This window comes from Panthera pardus, unplaced genomic scaffold, assembly GCF_024362965.1.
Source record: "Panthera pardus isolate Hobbes unplaced genomic scaffold, ASM2436296v1 HiC_scaffold_17, whole genome shotgun sequence".
Taxonomy (NCBI): Eukaryota; Metazoa; Chordata; class Mammalia; order Carnivora; family Felidae; genus Panthera; species Panthera pardus.
The window spans coordinates 39323940-39351614 of NW_026526732.1; the positions used below are offsets into that span (position 1 = coordinate 39323940).

The 27675-nt window shown below is 39.9% G+C and overlaps 1 protein-coding gene across 2 annotated transcripts in view; it reads right to left on the reverse strand.

Annotated features, from left to right (window-relative positions):
- The window catches only part of RNF217 (ring finger protein 217), a 130608-nt gene extending 105483 nt beyond the window's left edge, over positions 1-25125 (reverse strand). For both annotated transcript variants that reach the window (XM_019418248.2, XM_019418247.2), the window contains exon 1: positions 24145-25125. In XM_019418248.2, coding sequence (XP_019273793.2) covers positions 24145-25014 — 870 coding nt within the window. In that variant the 5' untranslated portion in view covers positions 25015-25125. The remainder of the gene's footprint in view (positions 1-24144) is intronic.
- Between the last annotated feature and the right edge of the window lie 2550 nt (positions 25126-27675).

Sequence of the window (27675 nt, forward strand, 5' to 3'; positions counted from 1 at the left end):
ACAGACATTTGAGTCACAAGAAATGTCAAATGGCTTTATAAACTTCTCATACTGTGGAAAATTAAAACAAGAAGATATCCGTTCCCACACAAATTTACGGCAGATATATTTTCTGAACCCAAACTACAACTCCAACACCATTTTTGCACCTTGATGCAGTGCAATGGAATTTCCATATTTCAAAATCCACTTAAGTCAATCACAAAAGACCACATATTGTATGATTCTATTTATAGTAAATAAGCAATCTATACAAATAGGACGTAGATTAGTAGTTTCTTAGGACAGGGGGCATGGAGAGGAGGGGGCAGAGAGTGACTGCTAATGAGTATGGGGTTTCTAAGAAAGAACTAAAATACCCTAAGATTAGATAGTGGTAATGGTCTCACAACCCTGATACTAAATAGCATTTAATTATACACATTAAGTAGGTGTGCTGCATGACATATGATATACATTTCAATGAGGATGTTTTTAAAAATGCATGGAACTATGCAAATGAAGAGCTTCCCCTTACCCTTAAGCTGGAAGTAATTAATTTGTAATATGACATTCTAAAAGACAAATATCAAGAGAAAAATCTAATAGAATCCTATAAGGGACTTCCAAATCATGAATATGCATACATGCTAGAGGGATGATATCAGTGTTTGGCAATACTTATCCATGTGAAAAGACATTTTAAAGACGAAATATGTAAAATCTCAATACAGATCAGCTATAACAGATGAATATTTGCAATTAATATTGATGACAGGAAATATTATGAACCCCAATTAAACAAAATCTTATCCCAAAAGAATTTTATTATTCTTCATAGATCTATAATGCAAATATAAAAAAATCTATTATTATAGTTTCATTTTATTCAATAAAAATATGTGCAAATTTGCTTTTTATTTTTTTCTAAGTTCTTACATAATTTGCTTTATTTTGCTTCTTGGCCTGCAAAACCTAAAATATTTACTATTTGGCCCTTTACTGAAAATGTTTGCCAACCCATCATATAGAAGACAAAAGGAACTGATGTTGGAAAATTGTTTTCAGTAAGCAAGACAAAGAAACTCTTTCACAAATGGAGAAATTGGTTTAATTCAGATTTAAAAAAAAATCTAAATGAAATGATTAGGCCCAATTATGACAAAGATATGCAATAACCAAAATACATTAAAGTAAAGGCTGAGGACAACAGGGGGAGAGGCATCAATGACGGAAGCCATGCATATAATATCTTTGTAAAAATCCAGAAGATACTTGAGATCCGTTTTTGAAAATAACATCAAAGGAAGCTTTGCCTGATGGTTGTCCTCCTCTTCCTCTGACCACAAAATGGCATCTTTATCAATGTGAAAAAAAAATGCCAACATGGCAATAATCAAAAACAAGGTCATAGAAGAAGGGAAAACATTTATAGAAATACTGATCTTTGGTTTTGTAAATAGAAATAAAGGTCAAGAATACCAACTTGGTATAGTTGCACCTGGATGGGACATCGAAAGATACAGTTTGAACTTTCTCCTTTAGTAGAGATGATCATTTCTAACTTAGTAACCCATCTAGAGTTTATTTTTCAAGAAAATGAAAGAAAGGCAGAGAAGAGCTATAGATACGGCCTTCATTAAGAACATGATGGAGGCACCTGGGTGGCTCAGTCAGTTAAGCGTCTGGCTCTTGATTTCAGCTCAAGTCATGATCTCAGTTCTTGGGATCTTGGGATCTTGGGATCTCAGGTCTTGATCATCAGTTCATGGAATCAAGCCCTGCATCAATGCAGAGCCAGCTTAGGATTCTCTCTCCCCTCTCCTCTGCTCTTCCCCCAGCTCACTTGCATGCAGTCTCTCTCTCTCAAAAACAAAACATGATTAATAATTATGGTCTATCATCCATACCTTCCACCAGAGAGATCCCTAGAGCTTTGGCTAATACAGAGGTTTACTGTGGTAGGGCCACAGATCTAAGAGGGTGAATTTAAGCCAACCATCTCTATTGTAGTATGCTACACTGCTCTTTGTAGAAGTGTGATATCTAGTAAAAAAAATGCTAGTTTACTTACAAAATAAATCTAGATTATCTGTCACAACGGATGTGAAGAATGTAGCCTTCATTATCCCTGATTCTATAAGGGCACCATAAGTGGGCCCCATAAGGGCACTATAAGTGTGTTTAAAATGAAGTTAAAAAAATAAAAATATTTTCTAAAAATCAAATACATACTAAAAAGTTAGATTAATGTAACATATACATGCTCACAACACTCATGATTAGCAAATGTTAACATTTTATCATTCAGCTTCCTATTTTTCATATAAAAAACATTACAGATAAAAATATAATTCCTTATTGTCTCTCTCTTCTTCCCTAGACTTAGACACTGTTATAAATCTGGTTTATGCTTTTATTTCTTATGCTATGCTAACAACATATCTTTGAAAACTGTATGTTTTAAAATTGCACTGCCTTGAAACTGTTTAAATTCTGAAAGCTATTTTTTACTTAACAGTATACTTTATATATATATATATATATATATATATACATACACACACACACATATATACATATATATACACGTGTACGTGTATATATGTATATAATTACATATATGTATATGTATATATGTATAAATATGTATGTATGTATAATATATACACACTTCTGTTTATACACAGATATAGATATAGATAGATTTAGTTAATTAATTTGAAGTCCAGTTGAATCTTTTACTTTACAAATATATCAAGGTTCACTCATCCATTTTCCTAATGATGGAAATTCATTTCCAATTTTCCCTATTACATATAATGTTGCAGTACATAGCCTTCTACATCTCTCTCACACATGTGCAGAAATTTTTCTAGGAAAGGAAAAAACATCCCCTTTTCTCCATATTCTAAACAGTACTTGGTTTGCATCAGACGTTTTAAAAAAAAAATTTAAGTTTATTTATTTATTTTGAAAGAGACAGAGAGCAACAGAGGAGGCACAGAGAGAGAGAGAAAGAGAGAGAGAGAAGAGAGAAAGTGAGAGAGAGAGAGACTGAGAGAGAGAGAATCCCAAGCAAGCTAGACACTGTGCACACAGAGCTTGATGCAGGGCCTGAACTCATGAACCGTGAGGTCATGACCCGAGCCGAAACTGAAAGTGGTAAGCTTAACCAACTGAGCCACCCAGATGTGCCCCACATCAGACTTTTTAATCTTGCCACTCTTAAGTGTGAAATATTATTTCATTTTGTTGTTAACTCGTGTTTCCCTCACTTGCATGAATCATAATATGTCCTAATAATGAGTATGAACTTTTTTGTATATGCTATTGGCCATTTATTAAACTTTCCATTTTTCCATTGAATGGTTTATCTTTTCCTCATTGATTTGAAGAAGTTTTTATATGTGAGGGATAATAATCCTTTATAACATATATATTCTAAAACTATTTTCCAAAGATATGAATTGTCATATACCTTATTTGAAAGTATTATTTTCTCCCTTCAGAGATTTTTCACCAAGACGAAATCTGCCATTTTCCTTTCGAGTTGTATTTCTTGGCGCTGCCTAAGAAATCTTATACACCAAGGTTACAAAGACATCTGAAAATCTATCCTACTAATAGATTTAAATTTTGATTTATACAGAGTCCTTTAATATATCTGGGCTTCATTTCTCCCTATATTGAAATAATCTTGGGGCGCCTGGGTGGCGCAGTCGGTTAAGCGTCCGACTTCAGCCAGGTCACGATCTCGCGGTCTGTGAGTTCGAGCCCCGCGTCAGGCTCTGGGCTGATGGCTCGGAGCCTGGAGCCTGTTTCCGATTCTGTGTCTCCCTCTCTCTCTGCCCCTCCCCCGTTCATGCTCTGTCTCTCTCTGTCCCAAAAATAAATAAAAAAAAAAAAAAAAAAAAAAAAAAAACAAAACCGTTGGAAAAAAAAAAAATTAAAAAAAAAAAAAAAAGAAATAATCTTATTTAATTTTTACATGGAAAGCCAATCATCCTTGCACACTTATTGAAATGTCCACTCTATCCTCATTGATTTATGTGGCAATCTCTATTATGTCCCAAGTCCCCATTAACAACTGGGTCTCATTCTTAGGTCTTTTTTCTATTCCACTGATTTTTTTGTGTATATCTATAAAAATACTACAGTATCAATTCTTTTTAAAATGTCTTGGGGCGCCTGGGTGGCGCAGTCGGTTAAGCGTCCGACTTCAGCCAGGTCACGATCTCGCGGTCCGTGAGTTCGAGCCCCGCGTCAGGCTCTGGGCTGATGGCTCGGAGCCTGGAGCCTGTTTCCGATTCTGTGTCTCCCTCTCTCTCTGCCCCTCCCCCGTTCATGCTCTGTCTCTCTCTGTCCCAAAAATAAATAAAAAACGTTGAAAAAAAAATTAAAAAAAAAAAATAAATAAAATAAAATGTCTTAATTATTCAAGAGGACAAATTTTCCCTTCCTACTTATTCAAAATCTCTTTGCTAATCCCAGACCTTTATTTTCAACACAGAAATCTGTTGATATACATTAAATGTGTAGGTTAATCAGGAAAATTGACATCTTCATGACATTTCATCTTCCCACTCAATGGGACATAATCTCTCCATTAATTTAGATCTTCTTTTATTTCCTTCAATGATTAATATTTTCTGTGGAAAGATCATGTATGTCTTTAGATTTACTTCTAGGAATCTGTTTGAATGTAATTCTGTTTCTCATTGGTTCTGGCTGATGAATAGTATACCAAGATTTCTGTGAGCTGTTCCTATAGCTAGTGAATCTATAAAATTCTCTTTCTGGTTCTAATAGTTTATCTCTGGATTCTCTTGAATATTCTACTTAGGTAATCTTACCTCTAAAATAAAAACTATTTATTCTCTTTTTTTCCAAACTGTACGTCTATCTTTCTCATATTGCATTGGCTAGGGTAACCACAATAAAGCTAAACAGTAACAGTGGTAGTGAGAATCATTGCCTTTTTCTAATTTAGTGGAAATGCTTCTAAGGTTTCACCACTGAGTTTGATATTTAGTATAAGTTTTTGATATACCCTTAAAAGCGTAAGAAACATGTTATTTTTTTATTTGAATGAATGCTATTTCTTCACCTATTAAAATCATTGTATGGTTTCTCTCCTTCAATCTATTAATATGATAAATAATATGAAATAGATTTGTTGACATTAAATAAAGCATGTCAGCATTCCTAAGATAAATTCTCCTTGATTGTGATGTAAGAGTGGCTTTTAAAAATTGTTTTAAATGTTTATTTATTTTTGAGAGAGAGAGAGAGAAACAGAGTGCAAGCAGGAGAAGGGCAGAGAGAGAGGGAGATACAGAATCTGATACAGAGCCTGGAGCCTGCTCTGAGCTGTCAGCACAGAGCCTGACACAGGGCTCGAACTCACGAACCGCAAGATCATGACCTGATCTGAAGTCGGAGGTTTAACTGACTGAGCCACCCAGGTGCCCCAGAAAGTGGCTTCTAAAAATGCATTTGGCAAATTTTATTTAACATTTTTTTTTTTAGGATTTAAAAACTAGTATGAATGAGAAAAATGGAACTACAATATCCTTTCTCTTGCTTTGTAGTCTGCAAGTCTGTCTTTATGAAACTCACACTAGCTTCATAATATTAACACATTGTGCAGTGTACAAGGGTTCATATACACCAACCCATTAAATGTCTTTTCCAAAGGTTATATGGTTATTACATGACAAAAACTGAAACTCAAATCTTATAACTCCAAGACTCTTTCTACTGGTCCAATAAGTAAGCACTACATTTGAAACAGGTCCACAAAGCACTGTAGGAAATTAATTAATTAATTTTACTAGGGATGGAAGATCACTATTATGCACCTCCCCCCTTACAAATTGAGCGTGATCATGAACAACGGACTAGAATGACCAGTATTGCTATTTTTTACCAGTCATCTCTGTTCACATAAACATGTGATTGGAAAGAATCACATTTGATACACTGATGTCTGTCTTGAATTTGATGATATCCAAGGTCCTTTCCAGCACTGAGAAGGTAGGATGTAAGTCCACTAAACCACTATTCAGGCTCCAGATTTACATTCATACTGGCCATATTTCATCTGCTACCTCAATCTTCTAAGTTTTGTGCCTTTTTCTCTATACTAAATAAACTATTCAGAGCTCTAGCCCAATACCTTGTTTATCATGAAAAGCAAATAATCACCAGAACTGGCCTGTTTCTAGCTCCCAAGACATAAAAACTTTCCAAAGTTACTGGCTCTTAACCTTTTTTGGGCAGTGGAATGAAAACTCAATAAATGTTACGAAGCTCCTCGCAAGAGAAAGGATTTTGCATAAGATTTTAGGGCATTTACATCCATTCTGAAGACAATCTATGAACTGGTAAGACTACCAAGTAAAGAACTCCTATGTGGGAGGATCGAGGAAGTGGTGAACAGGAAATATATTGAAAGCATTTTTTCCCCTTGAAAACGAAGTACGCTAAAAAGTGGAACTTCCACTATAGTTCCATCATTTCTTCCCTGTTCTCACTGACAGCACCTGCTAGCCAAGGAAAGATGAATGGCTTCCCTTCACAGTTCTTCAGTCTTATTCAAAAATAACATCTGAGTAATACAAACCCATTTCCATTCTTCTCATTAGAATCTGAGTAAATTACTTCCACATACCATAATGTCATCAATTCATGACATTTTTTTCTGTATAAATAGATTACTGATGTAGTCAAGGTAACTTGGGAAACAAGCGTTTGCATATCATATGGAAATATTTATAAGGCTTTTGGGTGTAGGTAACATAAGTAAAACAATTGTTTGTTTTCAGGATCTACTATAGCATCATACATAAATATATTATTAATGGTAAACTGTCTACAAGATGACAATGGTTATAAATTATTTTTATTAAAGATTTTTTTTTAAGTGATCTCTGCGCACAACATGGGGCTCAGACTCACAAGCCCAAGATCAAGAGTCACACACTCCTCTAACTGAGCCAGCCAGGTGCCCTGGCAATGGCTATAAACTATTACATAAATGCATTATTTATACAAAATACAATGCAGGAGTACTTTTTTGGGGTGATTGAGGGTGGAATTTAGACTATGGGATTTTTCCATAAAATAGGTATCAACCACATTTTTGCTACAGAAAATATTAAAGTATGTATAGAGTAAACATTGAAAAAATGTGTATTACCTTATGAACTAGCTTCTATCCTTCAATAAAATAAGTACTTCTGAGAAAAAAGTTAGTGTTGAAATCCAAAAATTAAATCTCATTCATACTTACAGAAGAAAAACACTATTTAGTTTGAAATGAGTGGACTCTTGAAAGGCAGATTAATACAGGGTGGAGGGAATAAATTCTTTGTAAAGAATTGAAATAAGGCATTATAAACTTACTGAATATTCTAAACATGAAATATAAAGTCCAGTTTTTAAATTACTTTTTCTCAAATTGTTTTATAAACATTAAAGCACTCCTAGACACCACTCAGTATGACTATTCACCCTAATTTGAAAATATTTTAAATTTAGTAAAGACTACTGTTTCGTAAATTACTTTTTCTAGTGGTAAGAGTTATACAGAAAAACAACTGACAAACTCATCATGATACAAATGTATAGCGTTTAGGGGCTCTTGGGAGGCTCAGTTGGTGCCTTGGGCTCTGCGCTGAGCATGGAACCTGTTTAAGATTCTCCCTCTCTGTCTCTTCTCTCTATCCCTCTGCCCCTCTCCTGGCTTACACTTTCTCTTTCTCTCATTAAAAAAAGGATAAGGAAAAGGAGAAAAGAAGAAGAAACAACTTCTAACTCATCTGCTCTTTTTTAAAAAAATGTATAGAGTTTATAGTCTTCTAAACTACCTTAGGCAACCTGTATATGAAACAAATCAAATCTTTTTTAAAGATAAACACTTGAGGTTTTCTCATAGATTTTAAAATAAAATCACATCGACATTTCATTACTTCAACTGAAATACTCCTGGTTTTATGATCAATAATAGAGTGTCATTAGAGGAAACACTTCAGGATGCTCTGAAATAAACAAATGAAAAGTATGAGCCAGAGGGGAAAGTCAGTTACTCAGCATAAAATCAACAGAGCAAATCTTTGTTTAAGTAGTTGCTTTCTCAGTGTACTCTTGCTAAACACAAAGGAAAGGACAGCCACAATCAAAATAAAACCACCACTGCATGGTTAAGCCCTGACCCCAGGGCCTTTCCCATTAAAGGTAGAGGAAGTGCAACTGACACCAAAAGAGAACACTGTTACAAAAACAAGAATTAGAAGAAATGAGGATGCGTAATAAGATGGGAATTGACTGAAGAAGCACATGACAGTCACTCAAAACAATTTTGAAAAGTACAGACAAGAACTAAGTGGAATTATGGAAGAATTCTCTTAACTTCCTCTTACCACTGAAGGTTGACCAGTAAGACCTCTGTAATCTGTGGGAAGGTGGGGTATGAGTTCCTAATTGTCTTCAATAATGATGAAAACAAACTGTTGAGCATAAACTAATGAAAGATTAACAACAGTGCAAAAAATCAGCAGGGGATAAATCAATTTCCTTGATAAGTTGATTCTAACATTCAGTAAAATAACAACTTTGGACACCTATTAAAAAGATACATATATCCACGCCCCTTGTGGAGCCCAACATGAAGCCTGAACTCATGAGATCAAGACCTGAGCTGAGATCAAGAGTTGGACACTTAACTGACTGAGCCACCCATGCACTCCACTTTTGTATTTTTTGATCAGTGACTGTTTACATGGTGTCTTTGGAACAAACAATTAAAAGCAACCAACTAAATGAAAAAAATGCACCCCAGACAGGTAAATTGGAGAAGGAATCAAGTTGAACAGAGGTTAATCCTATACTGCTTGAAAGATGAAGACTGTAGCTGCTGCATGGAGTTGTACAACTCAGGGCTTCTGAACAGAAAGGCTACAAGGACTGGCATGACATCTTGTTGTGCAAAGCAATGCATTCTCAAACCCTGTAAAGGCAAACTCCGAAAAGTGATAGGACAGGAGACAACCATCTCCAGTGTTTGCACATTTGTCCAAACCACTGGTGTCTTTGCTCTGCACTATTGCAACTGCCTCCCAATCCACCTCCCACTGCTCTTCTTGGCCATCCCACACCTTCAAACACAATTCATTCTCCACATAGAAGCCAGAATGTTTTTAAAGCATTAATTGTCACTCCACAGTTCTACCAAATGGTCCAATGAGTTCCCATCACAGTTGGAATGATATATCAATTCCAAAGCAAGGCAACACAAAGCTACATGATCTAGCCTGCATCTACCTCTGTGAGCCACCTCCAACCTGGCTTCTCTTGGCTCCCTATTCTTGAAACACAGTATGCCTTAGCATAAGGACACCAGGACTCTGCCTACGGTGCTCAAGTCTGTGCTGAGGTCTTTATTCTCATGACTCAGATCTCACCTCTCCACCTTATTTGCCATACAATCCATCTGAGCTTCTCTGTCTAGTCATGACGGCCTGCACACCCTATTTCTACAAGTGTGTTTCTGAGTGTATATGTGTGCTTGCTGACTCCACCTTACTTGGAGAGATGCTCTACCTCTACCCTCCTTCTCCTCTCCCAATGCACCCATCAAAAACTATTCTTTAAACAATAGCCAAGTTTAAACTTTTTCTATTCCCATAAACACAGCTTCTCTTCATAGAACCACTGAAGTCAACAATCAGCATCACATAATTTAATCACAAACATTCCCTAATCTTTTCCTGAGAGCTTATTTTTCACCTACTGAATTTCTAAACTTGACACAAGGACAGATCACAGACTACTCTGCAGTGATACATTGTTACTTCTCATAGTGATTAGCATAGTGCTAAGCAAATAATTCCGTGCTCTGTAAATATTTTTAATAGAGTAAAAGTACTCTAGCTCCCCCTCCCCTTTGATTCTTTTAAACCCACTGAATGCTAGAGAACAGATCTTTATAGCCCGACTGCAGTGAAATACACTCTTGACCAGTGGAAAAGACTTCTCTATGGAAACATCTCTGTAACTCACTGATTATCTATTGGAACATGTGATTCAATTATTTTTCCAGAAGTGGTGATGAGATTAACAGTAATTCTTCCGTCTTGTCTCAGCTACAGTCTTATGTTCAGAAGCAGACACTTTGTGACATGACTGTGCAGAGTTAAAGGTGGTTTATGGCAGATCGGCATGTCATTAACCAGCCTGTGAGGGTTCTGACTGCTTGGTTTCGGCCTCATTAGCACCCTCAGCAAACCAACAGGGTGCTATCCAATTCATCTAGATTATAACAAGCCAAAAGGATATTTAAACAAAATAATCTGAAAGTTCTAATGAGTTTTTTAGCATCTTAATTTTATTAAATGATACAAAACATCTCTTATAACTAATAAAAATATTAATAATCACGAAAGCAATATGTTAGAACTGTTCCTTATTTTCAAAGATCTTCATTCAGCATTTGGTAATACTGGTGGTGTTCTAAGGTCTATGTTCAATTTATTCTGATACATTGTTTTAATGAGTATCATAAATGAAAAAGCACCTCACATAGACACAGAGAGGAAAAAAGTGCATAGTTGCATGTACTTAACTAAATCATTATACTTATTTTTGAATCTCATCTACCAATTATACAAAGGATGGTGCTGAAATTCACCTAATAGATTTCCATCATCCCTAATGGCAATTAACTATTCCTGCAACTAATCAGAAAATGATAAATTTTTTAACAAATGGGTTAAAAACTCTTAAAAATTCATTTGGCTGATTTTTAAGCAAAATGGAAAAGCAAAACTGTTTCCAAGTTTTTATTACTTATTTTAAAAAAATTTTAATGTTTATTCATTTTTGGGAGCGGGTGCAGGGGCAGAGAGAGAGGCAGGGAGACAGAGAATCTCAAGAAGGCTCCCTGCTCTCATCGCAAAGTCCGAGGTAGGGATCGAACCCATGAACCATGAGATCATGACCTGAGCCAAAGTCCAATGCTCAACCGACTGAGACACCGAGGCACCCCTTTTTCCAAGTTTTTAAAGTTTGTAGCTATACTGTTCAAAGGAAAAACATACCGGAGTGGGGCACCTGGGTGGCTCAGTAGGTTAAGCATCAGACTTCAGCTCAGGTTATGATCTCACGGTTCACAGCTCACTGGTTTGAGCCCGGCTTCAGGCTCTGTGCTGACCTTTCAGAGCCTGGAGCCTGCTTCAGACTCTGTCTCTCTCTCTCTCTCTCTCTCTCTCTCTCTGCCCTTCCCCCACTCATGCTGTCTCTCTGTCTCTGTCTCTCTCTCAAATAAATAAAAACATTTTTAAAAATTAAAAAAAAAAGATAGAAAGAAAAAAACATACCAGAACAGTATTTTTCAAAAATCCTGAAATCTTAAAAAATATATATTGGGAAAAATTACTATTTTTTCAAGTGTTTTTTCCCAAACATTCCTTCTAAGCTCTCCCTCCATCTTAAGAATGAAGCCTCAATGACTCACAAAATGACATTAAAAATTAACAACAAAAAAGGTAAACCCAAGGGATATCTATTTTGGTTGATTCAAACTACACTTGAAATACATTAATTTACTTGTCAATGACTATACTTAGATTTTTGCAAATCAAAATCAGTAAACAATCCTTTTATGATGCATCAATAAACAATCTTGAGACCTTCACACTCACACACACACACACACACACACACACACACACACACACGTGCATGTGCAGTTTTAACATAAGGCACTAACATATTTGACACAGAATTTTTTTTTTTTTATTTTTAGAAGCCTATTCTTTTCAAAGTGCATTTTCACAACCATGAGGAGGAAAAATGATAACATAAGAAAAGAAAACACTGAAGTTAAAAGTAGGATTAAATGAGAACTCTTGGGATTTCACCTGTCATTTCCCACCATGGGCATCTTTGGCAAGAGAATTAAAAACAAAACAAAACAAAACCTACTGTCTACAGAACTATGTGAAGAAATTCACTTTCGTCACTAAGGCAAGATGTTTACAAAAAAGGAGTGCACCAAGAGCAGGCTTTATCGAAATCACTTCTGATTTGATCCTAAAGCTCTACTTAAGACATAAACTAATGAACCAAACTTGGAACATCAGAAAAAAATGGTATTGTCAAAGGGAAAAAAAATGCTGGTGAAATATTATGAGCAATTGTTTTATTTTACCTGCTGTTTTAAATTGTTGGGTAACCAGAGGAAGGGGCTGTGGTGATTTAACTTGCCATATACAACTCAGAGCTAATGAGCTTCAGGAGCACTGAGCATGGCCAATAATCATGTGAGGAAATAAGGCAAGAATCAACACCACAAAAAGGGAAGTAATTTGCTAGGTAGCCTATAATTAGCCTCTGAATCTTACAGTAGAGAATATGACTGAGGAAAATAGCTTAGGAAGATTTAAAAAGGGATTAGTCATTCACATGAATGAATAAGCCCAGAATTTAGTTACCTGAGCCAGAGAGAGGAGAGGGGGAAAAAAAAAAAAAAAGCACATCATAAAAACTATAAGGCCCCTTCTGTTTCAGGGTACACAGATCCTTAATCTGGAAGAGGTTTCTGAGAAAAATATATATGTTACTGGAAATTTAGACGACATTAATCAAATAATAAAATCACCCAAACTAGAATACCATAAACAATAAATATCCAACGGTGGGCCAATTTAGCAAAGATTAACTAGATTTAATAATCCTAAAGTATTATTAGAAATAATATTATTTCTGTATAGGACATGACTGATCTATAAAAAATGTTATATTAACTATTTTTACACATAAAGATACTTAACTTTTTAAATAATAATTTAACCATTACTGAAGCTAAAATTTTTACAATGGAAAGGAAATTACATTATATAGAATAATTTTAACTGGGGTTAATAATCAGAATAACTATAAGCTGATCCTGATACTAAGATATTTCCATTACAATGGGATTATCTAAAATCTTTAATTTTAAAAGAGAATGGCTTCTATGTAAGTTTTGCTTAAAACTAAGTAAAGCTTTATTATTAAATTAGTCAAGAATAAAACAGAATAAAACATGAAAACACAATACCAAAATGTATTAATCAGTATAATGATAGGGGTTGGAAATATTTAATGAAACAATTGATAAGACATGAAGTTAAAAATATTAAAATTCAGGTTTAAAAGATTTACTACCTAAATTAACAACATCTTTTATTTTGGTCTGAAGCAGTGTGGTGGTTCACAAACGTGGCCCCAAATTCTTTGACACTTGCACAAGAAAAATGGGGGGTCTATGTCCTTTCCTCTTGAAGCTGGGCAGGCTTGTGACTGCCTTGCCAAGTGACACGGAGTGACTTACAGAGTTAGTGCAGAAAAGATCACGTAGCCTCCACCTGGCTCACTTGAGGCTGGCTTCAGGGGATGCCAGGCTCCACGTGAGAAGCCTGCCGCCCTGAGACTACCAGGCTGACAAAGCCACGTGGAGGCACTCCTGGCATCCAGTCCCGGCTGGGCTCCCTGACAATGGCCAGGGTCAGCTGCTAGCCACATGAGTGAACTGAAAGTACAACTCATGTGAACCACATGAGAAACCCCAAATGTGAACTGACCAGCTGAGCCCTTCCCAAATTTCTGACCCATATGTCATAAAACAAAACTGTTGTCTGAAGCCCCTAGGTTCAGGAGGAATTTGTTAAGCAGGAGACATAGTAACCGGAATAGGTTTTTATAATTAAAGAAGGACCTTTGTGATAGATGGGATGTCAGGATAAAGAGTCAGGCCACAGCATTCCACTGCACTCAAAATTTAAATATACCATGGAATAAGATATCAAAAATTCAGGTTCAAATATTTACCTTATTTTTCTGCCAACCTAAACGTATTATAAGTTACTTTCAACCACTCACTCAAACTTTTAACAAATATTTATTGAGCACCTACTCTATTCTGGGCTCCGTGCTAAGTGCTAGTTGTAAAAGCAGCTTAAAGAATAGTGGGGGCAGTAAATTAATCAAACTTCACATCATCGCTTCCACATATAATTCCAAAGGGGGATAAAAACAGAATGGTGGCAGAGGGAAAAGGACTCGAAAAGCACTGATTCAGTCTGGAGACTTGATGAAGGCTAAGCTCTGAGGATGAGGAGAAATTCACTCACAAGGGAAGGAGAGAGGAGAGCTGGAAGGGAGAAGGCACTGATGAGCAGAACAGAGCCTTAGCAGAGGTGTCACGAACTGGGATCTTTATGGAGAGTAATGGGAAGGTCTTAAAGGTTTTTAAGCAAGATAATGAAATGTTGAGATTTTCATTTTAAAATATCATTTTTGCTATCTACTGCAATACTTCATGTATTGACAACACCAGCCTCTAGCGTATTATTTATGGAGTAAATAAATAAGTCCACTCCACAAATATTCATTTCATGCTTCCCACATGCCAAGAGCTAAGAAATTAATCAGCAAAAAAAGATGGTCTCTACATGCATCAAGCTTTACAGTCTAAAGGAAGCAAAGAGCAGGAAATGAGCAATTTTTTAAAGGTTTTTAAATTTTAAATCCATCTAAAGATGAGGACTAGTTTTTCTTTAAGTTTATTTATTTATTTTGAGAGAGAGAGAGAGAGAGAGAGAGAGACAAAAAGAGAGAGAGGGACAAAAAGAGAGACAGGGAGGGAGGGAGAATCGCAAGCAGGCTCTGTTAGCATAGAGCCCAATGCTGGGCTTAAACTCACCATGAGATCATGACCTGAGCCAAAGTCAAGAGTTGAACGCTTAACTGACTGAACTACCCAGGTGCCCCAGGAAATGGGCAATTTAAATACCATGAAGTAACAATCTTACCGTAAGTAATCCAGGTATAGAGAGCCCAGAAAAATTCCCAATGGAAGACATGTCTAAGTTGAGACTAGAAGAATAAGTGTGAAAGGCCAACAGAATTGGGGGAATAAGGAAAAAAGTGGATCCCCCTAAGACAGAACCTCAGGTTACTAAAAGTAAAGGCTCATAACTGAGAGTCACAGAGTGTTCAAGGAACAAAAAGAAGCTTAATATGGGTGTAGGCTTAAGGGGGAGGGGTTAATAGGAGTTAGATCCCATGTAAACTTTGTTTAGATTCTATTCTAAAAGCAAGAGGCAGACACTGAAAGGCTAAGAAGGGGAGTACCAAGGCCAGTTGAGCATCTTATAAAAAACCCTCTGGCTATAGTGTGGAGAACAGATTGGAAACAGTCAAGATTGGAGCACTGGGACCAAGTAGGAAGCTGTTGTTAGAATCCAGGACAGAAAGTAGAGCCGTCAGCAGAGAAATGTCAGGAGAAATAGAGAACAGTAGGGAAAAGGATAACAATATATTTAGGAGGTAGAATTGAGAGGACTTGGTGATTAATTAGGTGAGAGAGGTGAGGGAGAGCAAGCACTCAATGATGACTCCCTAGTTTCTGACCTGGGTACAACTAATGGAAATGGGGAACCCCAAAGAAGGAGCAAGACTTCAGCAGTGTGGAAAGGATGATGAGGAAAGGGAGATTTAGTTGTGAGAAGTTTAAAGTGGCTGTGGGTGGGTGGGACATACAAGTGGAAAGGTACAGGAAAAAGATGGCTATATGGTACTGAAAGTGAGAAGAGTGATCCCGGCTAGAGAAAGAGATTTGGAAGTTCCAGAGCACATCGGTGTTACTTGAAACCATAGGAGTAGATGAGCTGGTCCCATTAATACATAATACTAATACCATACAGTGAGAACAGAGGGGTTAGATATGGATCAGGCAGACACCAACATTAAGAGATGGTAACACAAGAGAAAGCACAAATGGTGAACAAAATGAATGGCCAGAGAGTTAGGAAGGACAAAGGCAAGTATGTTGCCATTAAAACTGGATAGCAACTTGAATTATAGCTTTTCTGAACTCAATTTCTCTTGATTTTCTTACGTGGAGATGAGCCTAGGTTTGGCAGGAAACTATCTCTGCACCTGGGCAAGTGTCCTCCACTTCCTCAGAACATGAAATTGAGTTCCTTCTTCTTGAACTAGAAGGCTTGTGATTTTGTATAATCCAGATATAAATTTAAAGGAAAAATAAAACAAATATATTTAGTTTACAAATAAAATAATAAATGTAAACAATGTAAAAAGGCTATGGATTTTAGAGCCAAATGGACATGAATTTAAATCCCACTTGTGCCATTTCTCAGCTATGCGATTTAAAGTGAGTTATTTTATCTCTCTAACCTTCAGTTTCATCATACAACATTCTGCTACCTGAAGCACAGAAATGGAGCTGTTCCTATTTTCTCAAACCCACTCTGATCAGAGAGCCAATCTCACCAGTGCCAATGAAAACAGTACTATTCATGGTTGCAAAAGACCTCCTTGTTAGGAAATTGATGGTCAATTTCAACCCTCATCCTGCTGAAACTATCAGAAGCATTAGACAAAGATGATTATTCCTTCCTTTTTAAAACACTAGGCGCCTGGGTGGCTCAGTCGGTTAAGCGTCTGACTTCAGCTCAGGTCACGATCTCACAGTTCATGAATTCAAGCCCCGAGTGGGGCTCTGTGCTGACAGCTCAGAGCCTGGAGCCTGCTTCGGATTCTGTGTCTCCCTCTCTCTGCTCCTCCCCATCACGCTCTGTCTCTCTCTCTCTCTCTCAAAAATAAATAAACATTAAAAAATAAAATAAAATAAAATACCATCTTGGTTTGCTTCTGGGTAACCATTCCACCTTGGTTTTCTTCTTGCGTAACTGGCCCACACCATTTTAGATCCTTCCTGGTTCCTTCACATGTCCCAGGTCCCATATTAGTAAACTTTGGTGTACCTAGACACTGTCCTTCTCTATCTACTATCACTCCCCAGATGGCCCCATCTAGTCTCATGGCTTTAAATACCATCTACATGTCCAGAATGTTCAAATGTACATCTTTTGTTCATATCTCTCTTCTGAATGCCAGACACCAGCTGCCTACTCAACACCCTTTCATGAATGTCTAAACAGCTTTTCAAACTTAGCACGAACTCCTGATTCTCCCTACACCTAGTCCTCCTGCACTATTCCTCATCTTATTAAATGGCAACCCCATTCTTCTCATTGCTTGGGCTCAAAACCTATGTCATCTTTGGTTCTTTTTCTCTCATCCCACACCCCATCATCAGCAAATTCTGTCAGCTCCATTTTCACGATATATTCAAAATTCAACCAGCTCAACTCACATTCACCTTTACGACCCTAGTCTGCACTACACCATCTCTCCTCTGGACTACTGCCATAGTCTTCTGATCTTTTAATTTGCATTCTTGATTCCTATAGTATAACATTCTCCACAAAGAGCCACAGTAAATCTCTTTTAAAGTTAAGTTATAGCTGGTTATCTCAAAATCTTCTTACAGCCTCCTATCTCACTCAGAGGAAATGCAAATTCTCTATGGTCCTAAAGCCCTCTCCGACCAGCTTTCTCATTCCCGCTGTTTTCTTCTTATCGCTCCCCATCTCACTCCTTATGCTTCAGCCACATGGATCCCTTCACCGTCCTGGAACACCCCAAGCAAGTACTGGTCTCTGGAACTTTATACTTATTATTTCCTTAAATATCCTCATGGTTTATTCCCTTATTGCTGTCGTGAAGATCTCTACTCAATGATCACCTTGAAAAACCCTCCCTGACAACTACCCCCCTCGATTGTAAATATACGAACGACCTCTTCCTCACTATTATCACCCTTCTCTTGTCTCTTTCTTCATAGCCTTTATTATCCCCTAATATACTAAATGATACTAATTATTTATCTTATAGTCTATCCCCTCTGGCTTAGGATATAAACTCCATGAAGGAGGGATTTTATCTACTTTAGTTCTCTGAATCCCCAACACCTACAATAGTGACTGGCATGTAATAGGTATTTAATATATAAATGAATTAAAATTCAATAATAAAATATGTAAGAAGTGCTTAAAATATAGATGTTCAATAAATGGTTGCTCTTATTATTTGTGGAAACTTAACCATACAAGTGTAATTACCCCAAAATTGATGGGACAAATAATACTGAGAAAGTTGAAAGAGCATGGCGTACTTCAGAAATTATTTTTCTATAGGCACTGAATTTCTTATTTTAAGACACAATTTGATTTGGGAAGGTTCATTTAGTTGATCATATGAAACTCTTCTGACAAAGTGAATATGAACAAAATAAACAAATTTTTGAAATTTTATAACTTTAAATATTTGCCATATCGTAAAGAATAATCCAAAACAAACTTAGCAAAAGCATGTTTTCTTTTAAGTAAAGGTAATAAATATTTTGAAAGGAGTAAGATATTTAATAATATTCTATTTCCAATAATTAGAGCTCTGAGAAATATGTGTGTTAAGAAATACATAATGGATGGATTTACTACTCTGGATTAAACACGACAGGTGGAATTGTAACGTGTTTACTAAATGGTAAGCTGGTGCTCCAGAAGTGGTTTAATAAAATCCTTCCAAGGGCACCCGGATGGCTCAGTCAGTGGAGTATGGACTCGACTTCAGCTCAGGTCATGATTGCAGGGCTGTGGGATCAAGCCCTGTGTCAGGCTCTGTGCTGAGCATGGAGCCTGCTTGGGATTCTCCCTCTCTCCCTTTGCCCCCACCCCCACTCATGCTCTCTCTCTAAAATAAAAATAATAATAAGATAAAATAAAAATGAAAATAAAACAAAATCCTCCCAAAAAGTAAGAAGAGAAAGAGATCCACAGTTGACTGGCAACTTAAAAGCTTATTTATATCCCCAGATAAAGCTGAGAAAAAATACTGCACACAAGGCTCTGAGATGGCTCCTTGAGGGAATTTAATACATTTATAGAGTATCTCATGGTACTTGGCCTACAGGTACCCAAATAGATGTTTGTTAAATGCGTAAATGATTCAGTAATAAATGAATACATTAATTATAAGAAACTACCACTCAGGTGTCTGTCTACAGTGCCCATTACAATCTCTTAACAAAAGGCTGGGAGTTTAAGTTCTAAGGCTCTTCTTTCTCTCTCTCTCACATCAGGAATAAGGAAGAGCCAGGGGCGTCTGGGTGGCTCAGTCAGTTAAGCATCTGACTTCGGCTCAGGTCATGATCTCAGGGTTCAAGTCCCACATTGGGGTCTGTGCTGATAGCTCAGAGCCTGGAGCCTGCTTTGGATTCTGTGGCTCCCCCCTCTCTCTGCCCTCCCCTGCTTGCACTCTCTCTCTCTCTCTCTCCCTCAAGAATAAATAAACATTAAAAAAAAGGGGAGTAAGGAAGAGCCTTCCAGTATAAAAGCTGAGCTCTGCTCTAGAAGGAAAGAAAATCACCACTCTAAAGGTTACAATTGACGCCTTGGATAAATAGTACTACTTGTCATGTTATTTGAGATCTCTTAGGCAGTGGAGCACAATGCCAGGTTTTTCTTCGTAGCCTCATCTCTAGACAGCTGGAAGAGACGGAAGGGAAACACCCAGGCAACACACGGACAAGGTTCTGCTGGTTCAGACCTCAGCCCTCAACAGGGTATTTCGTCCACAGAAATCAAATGTCCGTTAAAATCAGATTTTGAAAGGTAAAAGAAAAAAGAGATTATGAAGGAGATATGAAGAAATTATTAGAGACATATTATTAAAGAGGCAGAAGAGAGAAATAAGGGCATGAGTCAGTAAGGTGTGAAAGCAAATGTTATCGCACCCTTCAAATACACGTGTGAGCGCACACATGCAAATTCTGGGCACAAAATAATAAGTTTACATATTCCTTCACTCTCACTTTTCAAACCTGCAGAGAAATGAAATGTATCCCAGTCTCATTATTCTTCACATTTTCAGGACTATCAAAATCACACCTGGCATGACAGGATCCAAAAATTCACCTGTGCGAAGATGGCTGTGTTCAAACTCCACATTGAACACATTAGCTTCTAAAAATACACAGGTTGGTTTAAGATTTAAAGGGAAAAAAGTAGGTTACACTTGTACCCATACAAGTCTGCGTGACTCAGAGTTTAATAATAGGATACATAAGATGTCACCCTTAGGTCACCGATTCTAGGGTGACTATAGTAGACTGTCATTTTAAGACATCACCATCTAACAGCTGCTTTGTTCACAATCTGTAGAAGAAATATGTTGCTTGTCTCTATTAATACTCATCTGACAGGTGTGTACATTCCAACTCACATGCACCTGCCAGTTGGGAGCTCTTTGAAGCAGAGTGATGAAAGCCACAACAGCTGTTACCTTTAGACAGTCCTTAGCATACCCAATGTTCTCTTTATCTAAAGTGCTAAATAGTAACACTTCATATTATAATAAATTTTACTGTCTGAAACCAAAACCATGAAGGAAAGATATCAACGGAGGATTTCTGAAATAAGTGCAATATCGTTCTCTGAAACAAAAGAAGGCAACAATCTTGCCTCCTAGGAAGATGTGGTAGAGGCCAAACCAGCTGAGGAGGTTAACATTTACAATGGCTCAGTGACCTGCAGACATCCCCGGACTGTGTGCTTTAGCCATGGTCAGACATGCATACATAGGTCACTGGGAAATGCTTCTAAAATGTATGTATCAACGACTTACGGACCCAGGCAACATACACTAGTGTAACTTCCACTGTATCTGTCATGTGTTCTACAGCCCTTAAGCCAACACCTATGCAGTGGCAAAGATTATAATTTATCAGTTCAACCCTTCACCATGGCAATTGAAAATTGGGTGGTACACACTGAACTGTAAAGTCATTCCACTAAGAGGGGCTCCCCGCAGCCCCAGTCATGGTGATGACTGGAGAAGAATATTATGTTTCAAGAAATAGAACTATTATTTAGAAAGCACAGTATGCAGGTATTTAAGTCATGGCCCAATCTGCTTTCTCTGTACTGAAATAATGACCACAACTACTCATCCGCCTTCATTACACATGCAGTCCAGGGCATTAATGGAAATAAGACTTACCATCTAAAAATCCTTGTTCCCACCTTCCAAGTTCATACCTTCTTTCAAAGAACTCAGCCTCCCTTTTTAGAAGAACATTAATTTAACCAGGCAATATTCCAACTCACATTTAGTATGTATTTTTAATGTGTGTATAAAATGCTTAATAGAAAATCACCTTTATTTTCTTAAGTGATGTCAAATAATGCACTATTTGACACAAACTCAAAAACAAGTGAAAAATATCACTAATAACTTTTTATTTCAAATGCATCATTTTATTTTAAAAGGTCTTAAGAGCCCTGCAAATTCGGTTTAACCGATTTTAGTCTGTCAAACCCATGAAAGCTTATAAAATGAGAAAGAAAGCACTCAGTGTGCCCTTTTGATCTAGCTCAGTAAGGCAACAAAATAACTCTGCAGTTTGATTTGGTTTTGCTTCAGAACTGGCATGTCATTACAGGTCACGGTCTGCAATTCTATTTCATTGATGAGGAAATTAAGGCATAGAGAGGTTAAGTGACATGGAAACATAGACCCTTTGAATAGAAGTGACCTTAGAATTAACACAGACCAGAAATATTACAACCACAAGCCTGTATGTATTTTTATCCAATTGGGAAAAAATTCCATTTTCATAGAAGCTAAAAGTTCATCTAAAAAATCTTTAATTCTAACTTTCATAGCAAACTTAGTAAACCTGTTATTTTTGTCTGCTTTAAGACTTTGTCTTTTGCCTTTAACTTGAAGCTCACGGTAGAATTTAGCACGCAAGTAGAATACCACTTTCTGGCAATGGTTGCTGGGGGTAATCTCATCCTCTCTTGGTCACTCAGCTCTTCAAAAATTTGGTAACTATTAGCTGAGCCTCTACCATATGTCCAACAGCATTCTAGGTGCTAAAGACACAGCAGTGAACACATCATGTCACAATTCCTGTCTTCGTGGAAACAAATTACGTAAGTATAAGAGAGTGGGGTGAGGCTAAACTTGAAAAAGAGTGGTCAGTGAAGGCCATTTGGATGGCATTTGCATACAGATCTGAAAGAGAGGAGTGAGAGGAGTAGGCAAGCAAAGGGAATGGTATCTAGGGGGCTATTCCAGGCAAAAGGAACAACAAATGCAAAAGCCCTGGGGTAGAAGCTTGCCTGGCCTGCGGGACTCATTTTTCCTGTTTAATATTTTAATAAAGTAGGCTTTCTTTACTGAAAGGTCTGTCCAATACTTTGGAAGAAAATCAGGGACATACATAACACCCATAATTACTGCAAACAAGTTTCAGATACTATGTCACTTGAGAGAAGTTTCTAGTGTTTGTGTATTATAATGACACTGCACTCACCCTGCCACCCTTCCACTCCCCATTCCTTCTCTTCTCCATTACAGATCAAAATATTGACTGCCCACAACAAACTTATGGAGATTTATATATGTGTGTGTGTGTGTGTGTGTGTGTGTGTGTGTGTGTGTGTGTGTATATATATATATATATATATATATATATGCATGCTTTGGGAAAAGGGCCCACCTTAAGAAAATCAAACTAATGCAGAATACCTCAACCCACACCAGCTACCCTCCTTGAACTTCTAAACCCACAGCATCTGTATCCAGCCTTTAAGTATACCTGGTATTGTTACTCTGTTTACATCTCATTATATGCTACCGTGTATTGCTCTTGCATACACATCTGCTCTCACAGTGACTCCCTTGGAGCAGGGCCCATATTTGGGGAATGTCTGAATCCCACCACAGGGATCTCACATGGATGGCACCAATATCTGTTTGCCGATGATGTCATAGAAACTACCACATGAGAGCAGACATTCCTCCTGTTTTAAGTATCTGTTTGTGGATACAGCATAAAAGAGACATCAGTCTCTTGCAGGCGTTTGGATAATCTCAACCATCTTGGCTAACTTACTGTTTGTGTAACATTCCATTCTGTTTAAGTTTCCCTTTGCATTTTTCGGTTGGGCACAGTACACACTTTCAGTCTAGACACCAGCATGGATTAGCCACAAAACACACAGGAACCACACTGTGTGGAATCCTGTTCAGTTCACTTCAGCCAATGTTATTAAACACTATTACTGGAAAGGGACTCAGCATAAAACTATCAAACACAAGGACTACAAGACATTGCCCATACAGTCTGGCAAAACAAACAGACACATAAGGAACTTCAGTGCCTGCAAGGCACACAGAAGTATTTTGAAAGTATATAAGCAGCAGCCCGGAAGGTGAGGAAAGGCTTCCCAAAAAGAGTTGGCACCTGAACAGCCAAGGGTTTTGAAAGATGAATAGGCCTAGGACAATCAGACATGGGATCAAAGGGCATTCCAGATTGTGCAAAACACTGGCAGAAACATAACAGCTTGAAAACTACTGGAAGAACTCATTCACCATCAGTGAAGGGAAGCTGGTCTATTGCACGCTTAAGCTTTCCAAGAAAAAAAACAAGCTTTCAAATAAGGAGCCGAGGAAGAAAGTTTCACCACTGCTTGTTTTGTTAAGCCTCTTAGCCTCGCTTTCCTTTGTTTTGGTCTATTTTGTTCCCTCTTAAAGAAATAAAGTACTGTGCTGGCATAAAACTTCAGTGAGGAAAAGTACTTCAACTTTACTGTGGAATAAGAAAAATGCTAAGTAGGCATGGGCCAAGGAATGAATAAATGAATGAATGAATGAATGAACAAATGAATGAAAAAATAAATAAAACTTTTCTGGAATACATAAATGGAGCACAATTTAAAATTCAGGCATCATGGACCTGAAATACTAATTCCAACAATTCCAACCCTTCTCTTCACCAACTTAATACATACTTACAGTGTTTTGTACCCACTATTTGTTCGTTTCGGGGATACTAGGCCTATGAGGCACTTTCATTGTCCTCCTTTTTGAGCGAGCTCTGGCTTGCAATTTAGTAAAAGAAATAAGCAGAGGACAATTCACTGTAGCCTGTTCCCTCCACGGTTGCCAACTTAAAGCCTGAAGCTCCTGCAGAGTTAAATTCCAGTCAAGTTAGCCGTGAGGTCAAACACACTTAAATAATAATTACACCGACAACAACTGAGATGTGAGAAACTGACAGAGGTCGTTGGTAGAATTGTCTCATCACCTCTTCCTGTGAACCCGGAGTTGGCGAGCTGGTGGAGGACCGCGTCGCCAGGGGCCTGAACACAAGAGGGGACAGAGTGGGGGTAGAGTTACCTGGGAGCTCAGGTAGACTTTGAGGCACTCCTCGCACACGGCCTTCTTGCAGCAGGGCAAGGGCTTGATGGGCTTGTCTTCCAGGCACACCCGGCACATCAGCACCATGAGGGGCACATAGGGATCCCCTACCCCACCCAGGTCAGAGTAGGGTGGAGCTCCCAACAGGCTGGGCACGGAGAATGGCTCGGGCGCCAGGTAGAACTCCAGCTCGATGCTGCCGCCGTCGGGGGACAAGGGGTCCGTCGGGAGGGACAGCCGGGGGCTGGGGAAGGAGGTGGGGGTGCTGGGAACGTTCGTCACCGGCGGAGCCCGAGGTGAAGATGCGGGTGGCGAGGGCTGCTCCGCGGTGGGGGCCTCGGGCAGGTCGTTCTCCACGCAGAACACGGAGCAGAAGACTTGTCTCTTGGCGGGGATTGGGCGCCGCTGACCCAGCACGTCCAAGACCAGTTCGTCCGCCGCCCCGACGCGGGTCCTGGGCTCCGGCTCTTCGCCCAGGGGCACGTCCTGCTGTTCATGCCCTCCCTCGTCTCGGCCCCCTGCTTCCCCCTCCTCTTCCAGCTGCTGCTGCAAAGTCTGGGGGTTGAGGGGCCCGGTAAGTGCCAGTCCCGCGGGCTGCCCCGGCGCTCGGCTCTTCCTCCCGTCCGGGCCCCCCCGGCTCCCCGCGGGCTCCGGGGCGCTGGTGTCCACGCAGCCCGAGTCGCTTCCGCAGCCACCGCCGCTCGGCTCGGCGGAGGCGGCGCGCGGCCCCGGCGCCCCGGCGCTGTCCCCCCGCGGCCTCGGGGGCTCGGGGTGGCCCGTGGCGCCGCCGGCGGGGGCCCGCGCCTCCTGCGGCCCGCCGCCGCTCACCGTGCTCTGCTCCTCGCCCATCGCCGCCCGCGGCCCGCGCCGCCACTGCCCATCCAGCCGCCGGGACCCCCACCCGGCGCCGGCGGGCAGCGGGGGCAGCGGCTCGGCTCGACTCGCGGCTCCGCTTCTGCTTCCGGGTCCCTCCTCCGGGGCTGGGACGCCCCGAGCTCCCTCCGGGGAGCCCGTGCTCCCGGGCCGCGACAGGCAGGGAGCCCGGCCCGCTCCGCCGCTCCTCCTCCTCGTCCTCCTGCGCGGCCGGGAACCGCCTCGGGGGCGCTGAGGGCCGCTCGCTCCGGGCGCGGGCGCGCCCGCCCCTCATGCAGGTCGGGGCGGTGCCCCGGGGCCCCCGCGAGCCCCCGGGCGGAGCAGAGGGTCCGGGGGTGGGGGTGGGGGGGGAGGCGGCCGTCAGTGCCGCGCCATCGCGGGTCCCCGCTCCGGGCCGCGCGGGACGGGCGGCGGGAGGGCGGTGGTCGGAGCGTCCAGGGGCCTGTGGCGCCGCCGCGGCGCGCCCCGGGAGGTGCAGCGGGAGCGCGAGCGAGCCGCCGCGGCCCCTGGGGGAGAGGCCAGCGTGGGCGACCTCCCTCTGCTCCGGCTTCACCTAGAGCCCTCCTCGCTGCCCCGCACCCCACCCTTCTGGCGCACACCTCCCCACACGTACACACACGCGCAGGCACCCGCGCGCTCACTCACACGCACACCCCGAGTGGGTGTGATCTAAGCGCCGAGATGCTCTCTCGCGGCCAGAGTTCACACTCGGCCTCAACAAGCAGGCAGGCTGCCCTTCGGGCTACGCAGGAGATAGAACTTCCTACGGAATCACCGTATACTCAGAGCAGAAACCAGAGAACACTGGCTACTTAGGGTTTTGGTTTCTCTTGGGCCCGTCCAATTCGAAATCCTCCAAAGAGGGAGTTCAGAGAAATAACGCTAGGGATTATTCGTTCAAAATGCTGCATGCACTAACTCTGCTTTCTGTCTGTGGAGGTTGGAAAGATCTTTGAAACCCACAAGGAAGCCAAAAGTGCTTTTAACCTACTCCTCCAACTGGAATCCTTATGAGAGCTGACAAATAACTGATTTAAGCATTATCCCTCTTTCCTCCTCTTCAGTGTTCTCTTACGAACTTTTTCTTAACCCTTTAAATATTCCAGACTAGGTAGCACAAGGTAGTAAAATGGCCTGGCCTAATTAATAAACTGGCTCATTGATGGGAATCGGGAGGAGTTCGTTACATTAGCATAACCGTATTTATCTCCAAAAGGGTTTCAAAGACAACAATTACATTTGAGCCAGTACTTAATTATGTGTTGATCTATCTTTATTTTACAGGAAGTATTAGTCACCCAGGCTGGTGTGTTTTAGTTCCCTAAAGCCAATGAAAACATTTTGGGGAAGCCAGCCCTGTTTTTTCGTCTTGAAAGGGAATTCAGTTTACACATCTATGTAATAGGAAAGAGTTGTGAAGTGTGTAGCATTTGTCTTGAAGTTGTTATTGGTTTGTTCTGAAATATTTCCCAAACCAGTTACAAATGCGAGAAAGGCTACTGATCATGCAATACCAAGAAAACAGTGCAACACCAAAGCACATTCCTATCCTTTGTGTCTGATGCTCAGTTGCACCCTAGCGGGATGAACCCAATCAATCAGTTGAAATGCCACCTCATTTATCAGTCTGACCCAAGAACGAAGAATTCTTACTTGGAAGAATAAATGCTATTCAATAATTTTTTTTTCCTTCAATTTTGGATAGTTTCCTGTTAACTACTGTCTCCTCCAAATGATACCTCTCGTGTTTGATGTTCTAAGGGCTGGGATAAGAAGCTACATGTGTGTGCCTTTTGTGTATGCCATCTGATAACTACTGCTCTATTCTTTCAAAAGAGATACAAAAGTAATCTGTATTATCCAGGTGACAGCAGGCTAAACGTAAGACCAGAGTAACAATAATGAATACAAAAAGTGTAACTCCAGAGTGTCTATAGGAATCAAACACCTTAAGGTCTTCCCATAGTTTTGGGACGCCTTCCCCCATACATATTTGCCATGGGAGTTCCAAGAACTAGTTCTTGCAGTCCCCACCACCTTGTTCCTTATCCCTTAGGCTTTAGTTCACTGGAGATGGCTCTCCTTGCCACTGAACCAACTAGAAATCACTGCTGGAAATCCTGAAGGCTTCCCCAAACACGCAGCCCTTCTTGGCCATGACTTCATTTCTATGGGATTCATCCATCTTTGTGAAAATAAAATAGATCCATGGCATGTCATACCTCCTCCCTCCAGACAGACTCAGACTTGCCTGAATCCTGGGCTCAGCCTCCCTGGTGTTCAATCTGGGACACTGGCAGCATGGAAATGAGTTAAAATGCAAAGTTAAAATTCCGGTCAGACCATCAATTTCCCCTGAAATGAAATGCATGAAGCACCTATAATGATTGTGCTGACAGGATTCACTTTTTTAAAAGGATTGGTTGAAAACAGTCACCATAACATAAATTTCACTCATCTACCACAAGCTTAATATTCTTGTAACTCAGGCCATCTGCCCCGCATCAGGCTGTGTACAGATGTTAGTACAACATAAGCACTGCCACTACCACTTTTCTCTCTCAATACTTTCTAATCTGCAATGAGCTGTGCACCTTCCCTAAAACCAAGACTAGCATTAGAAGACGATGTCAAGTG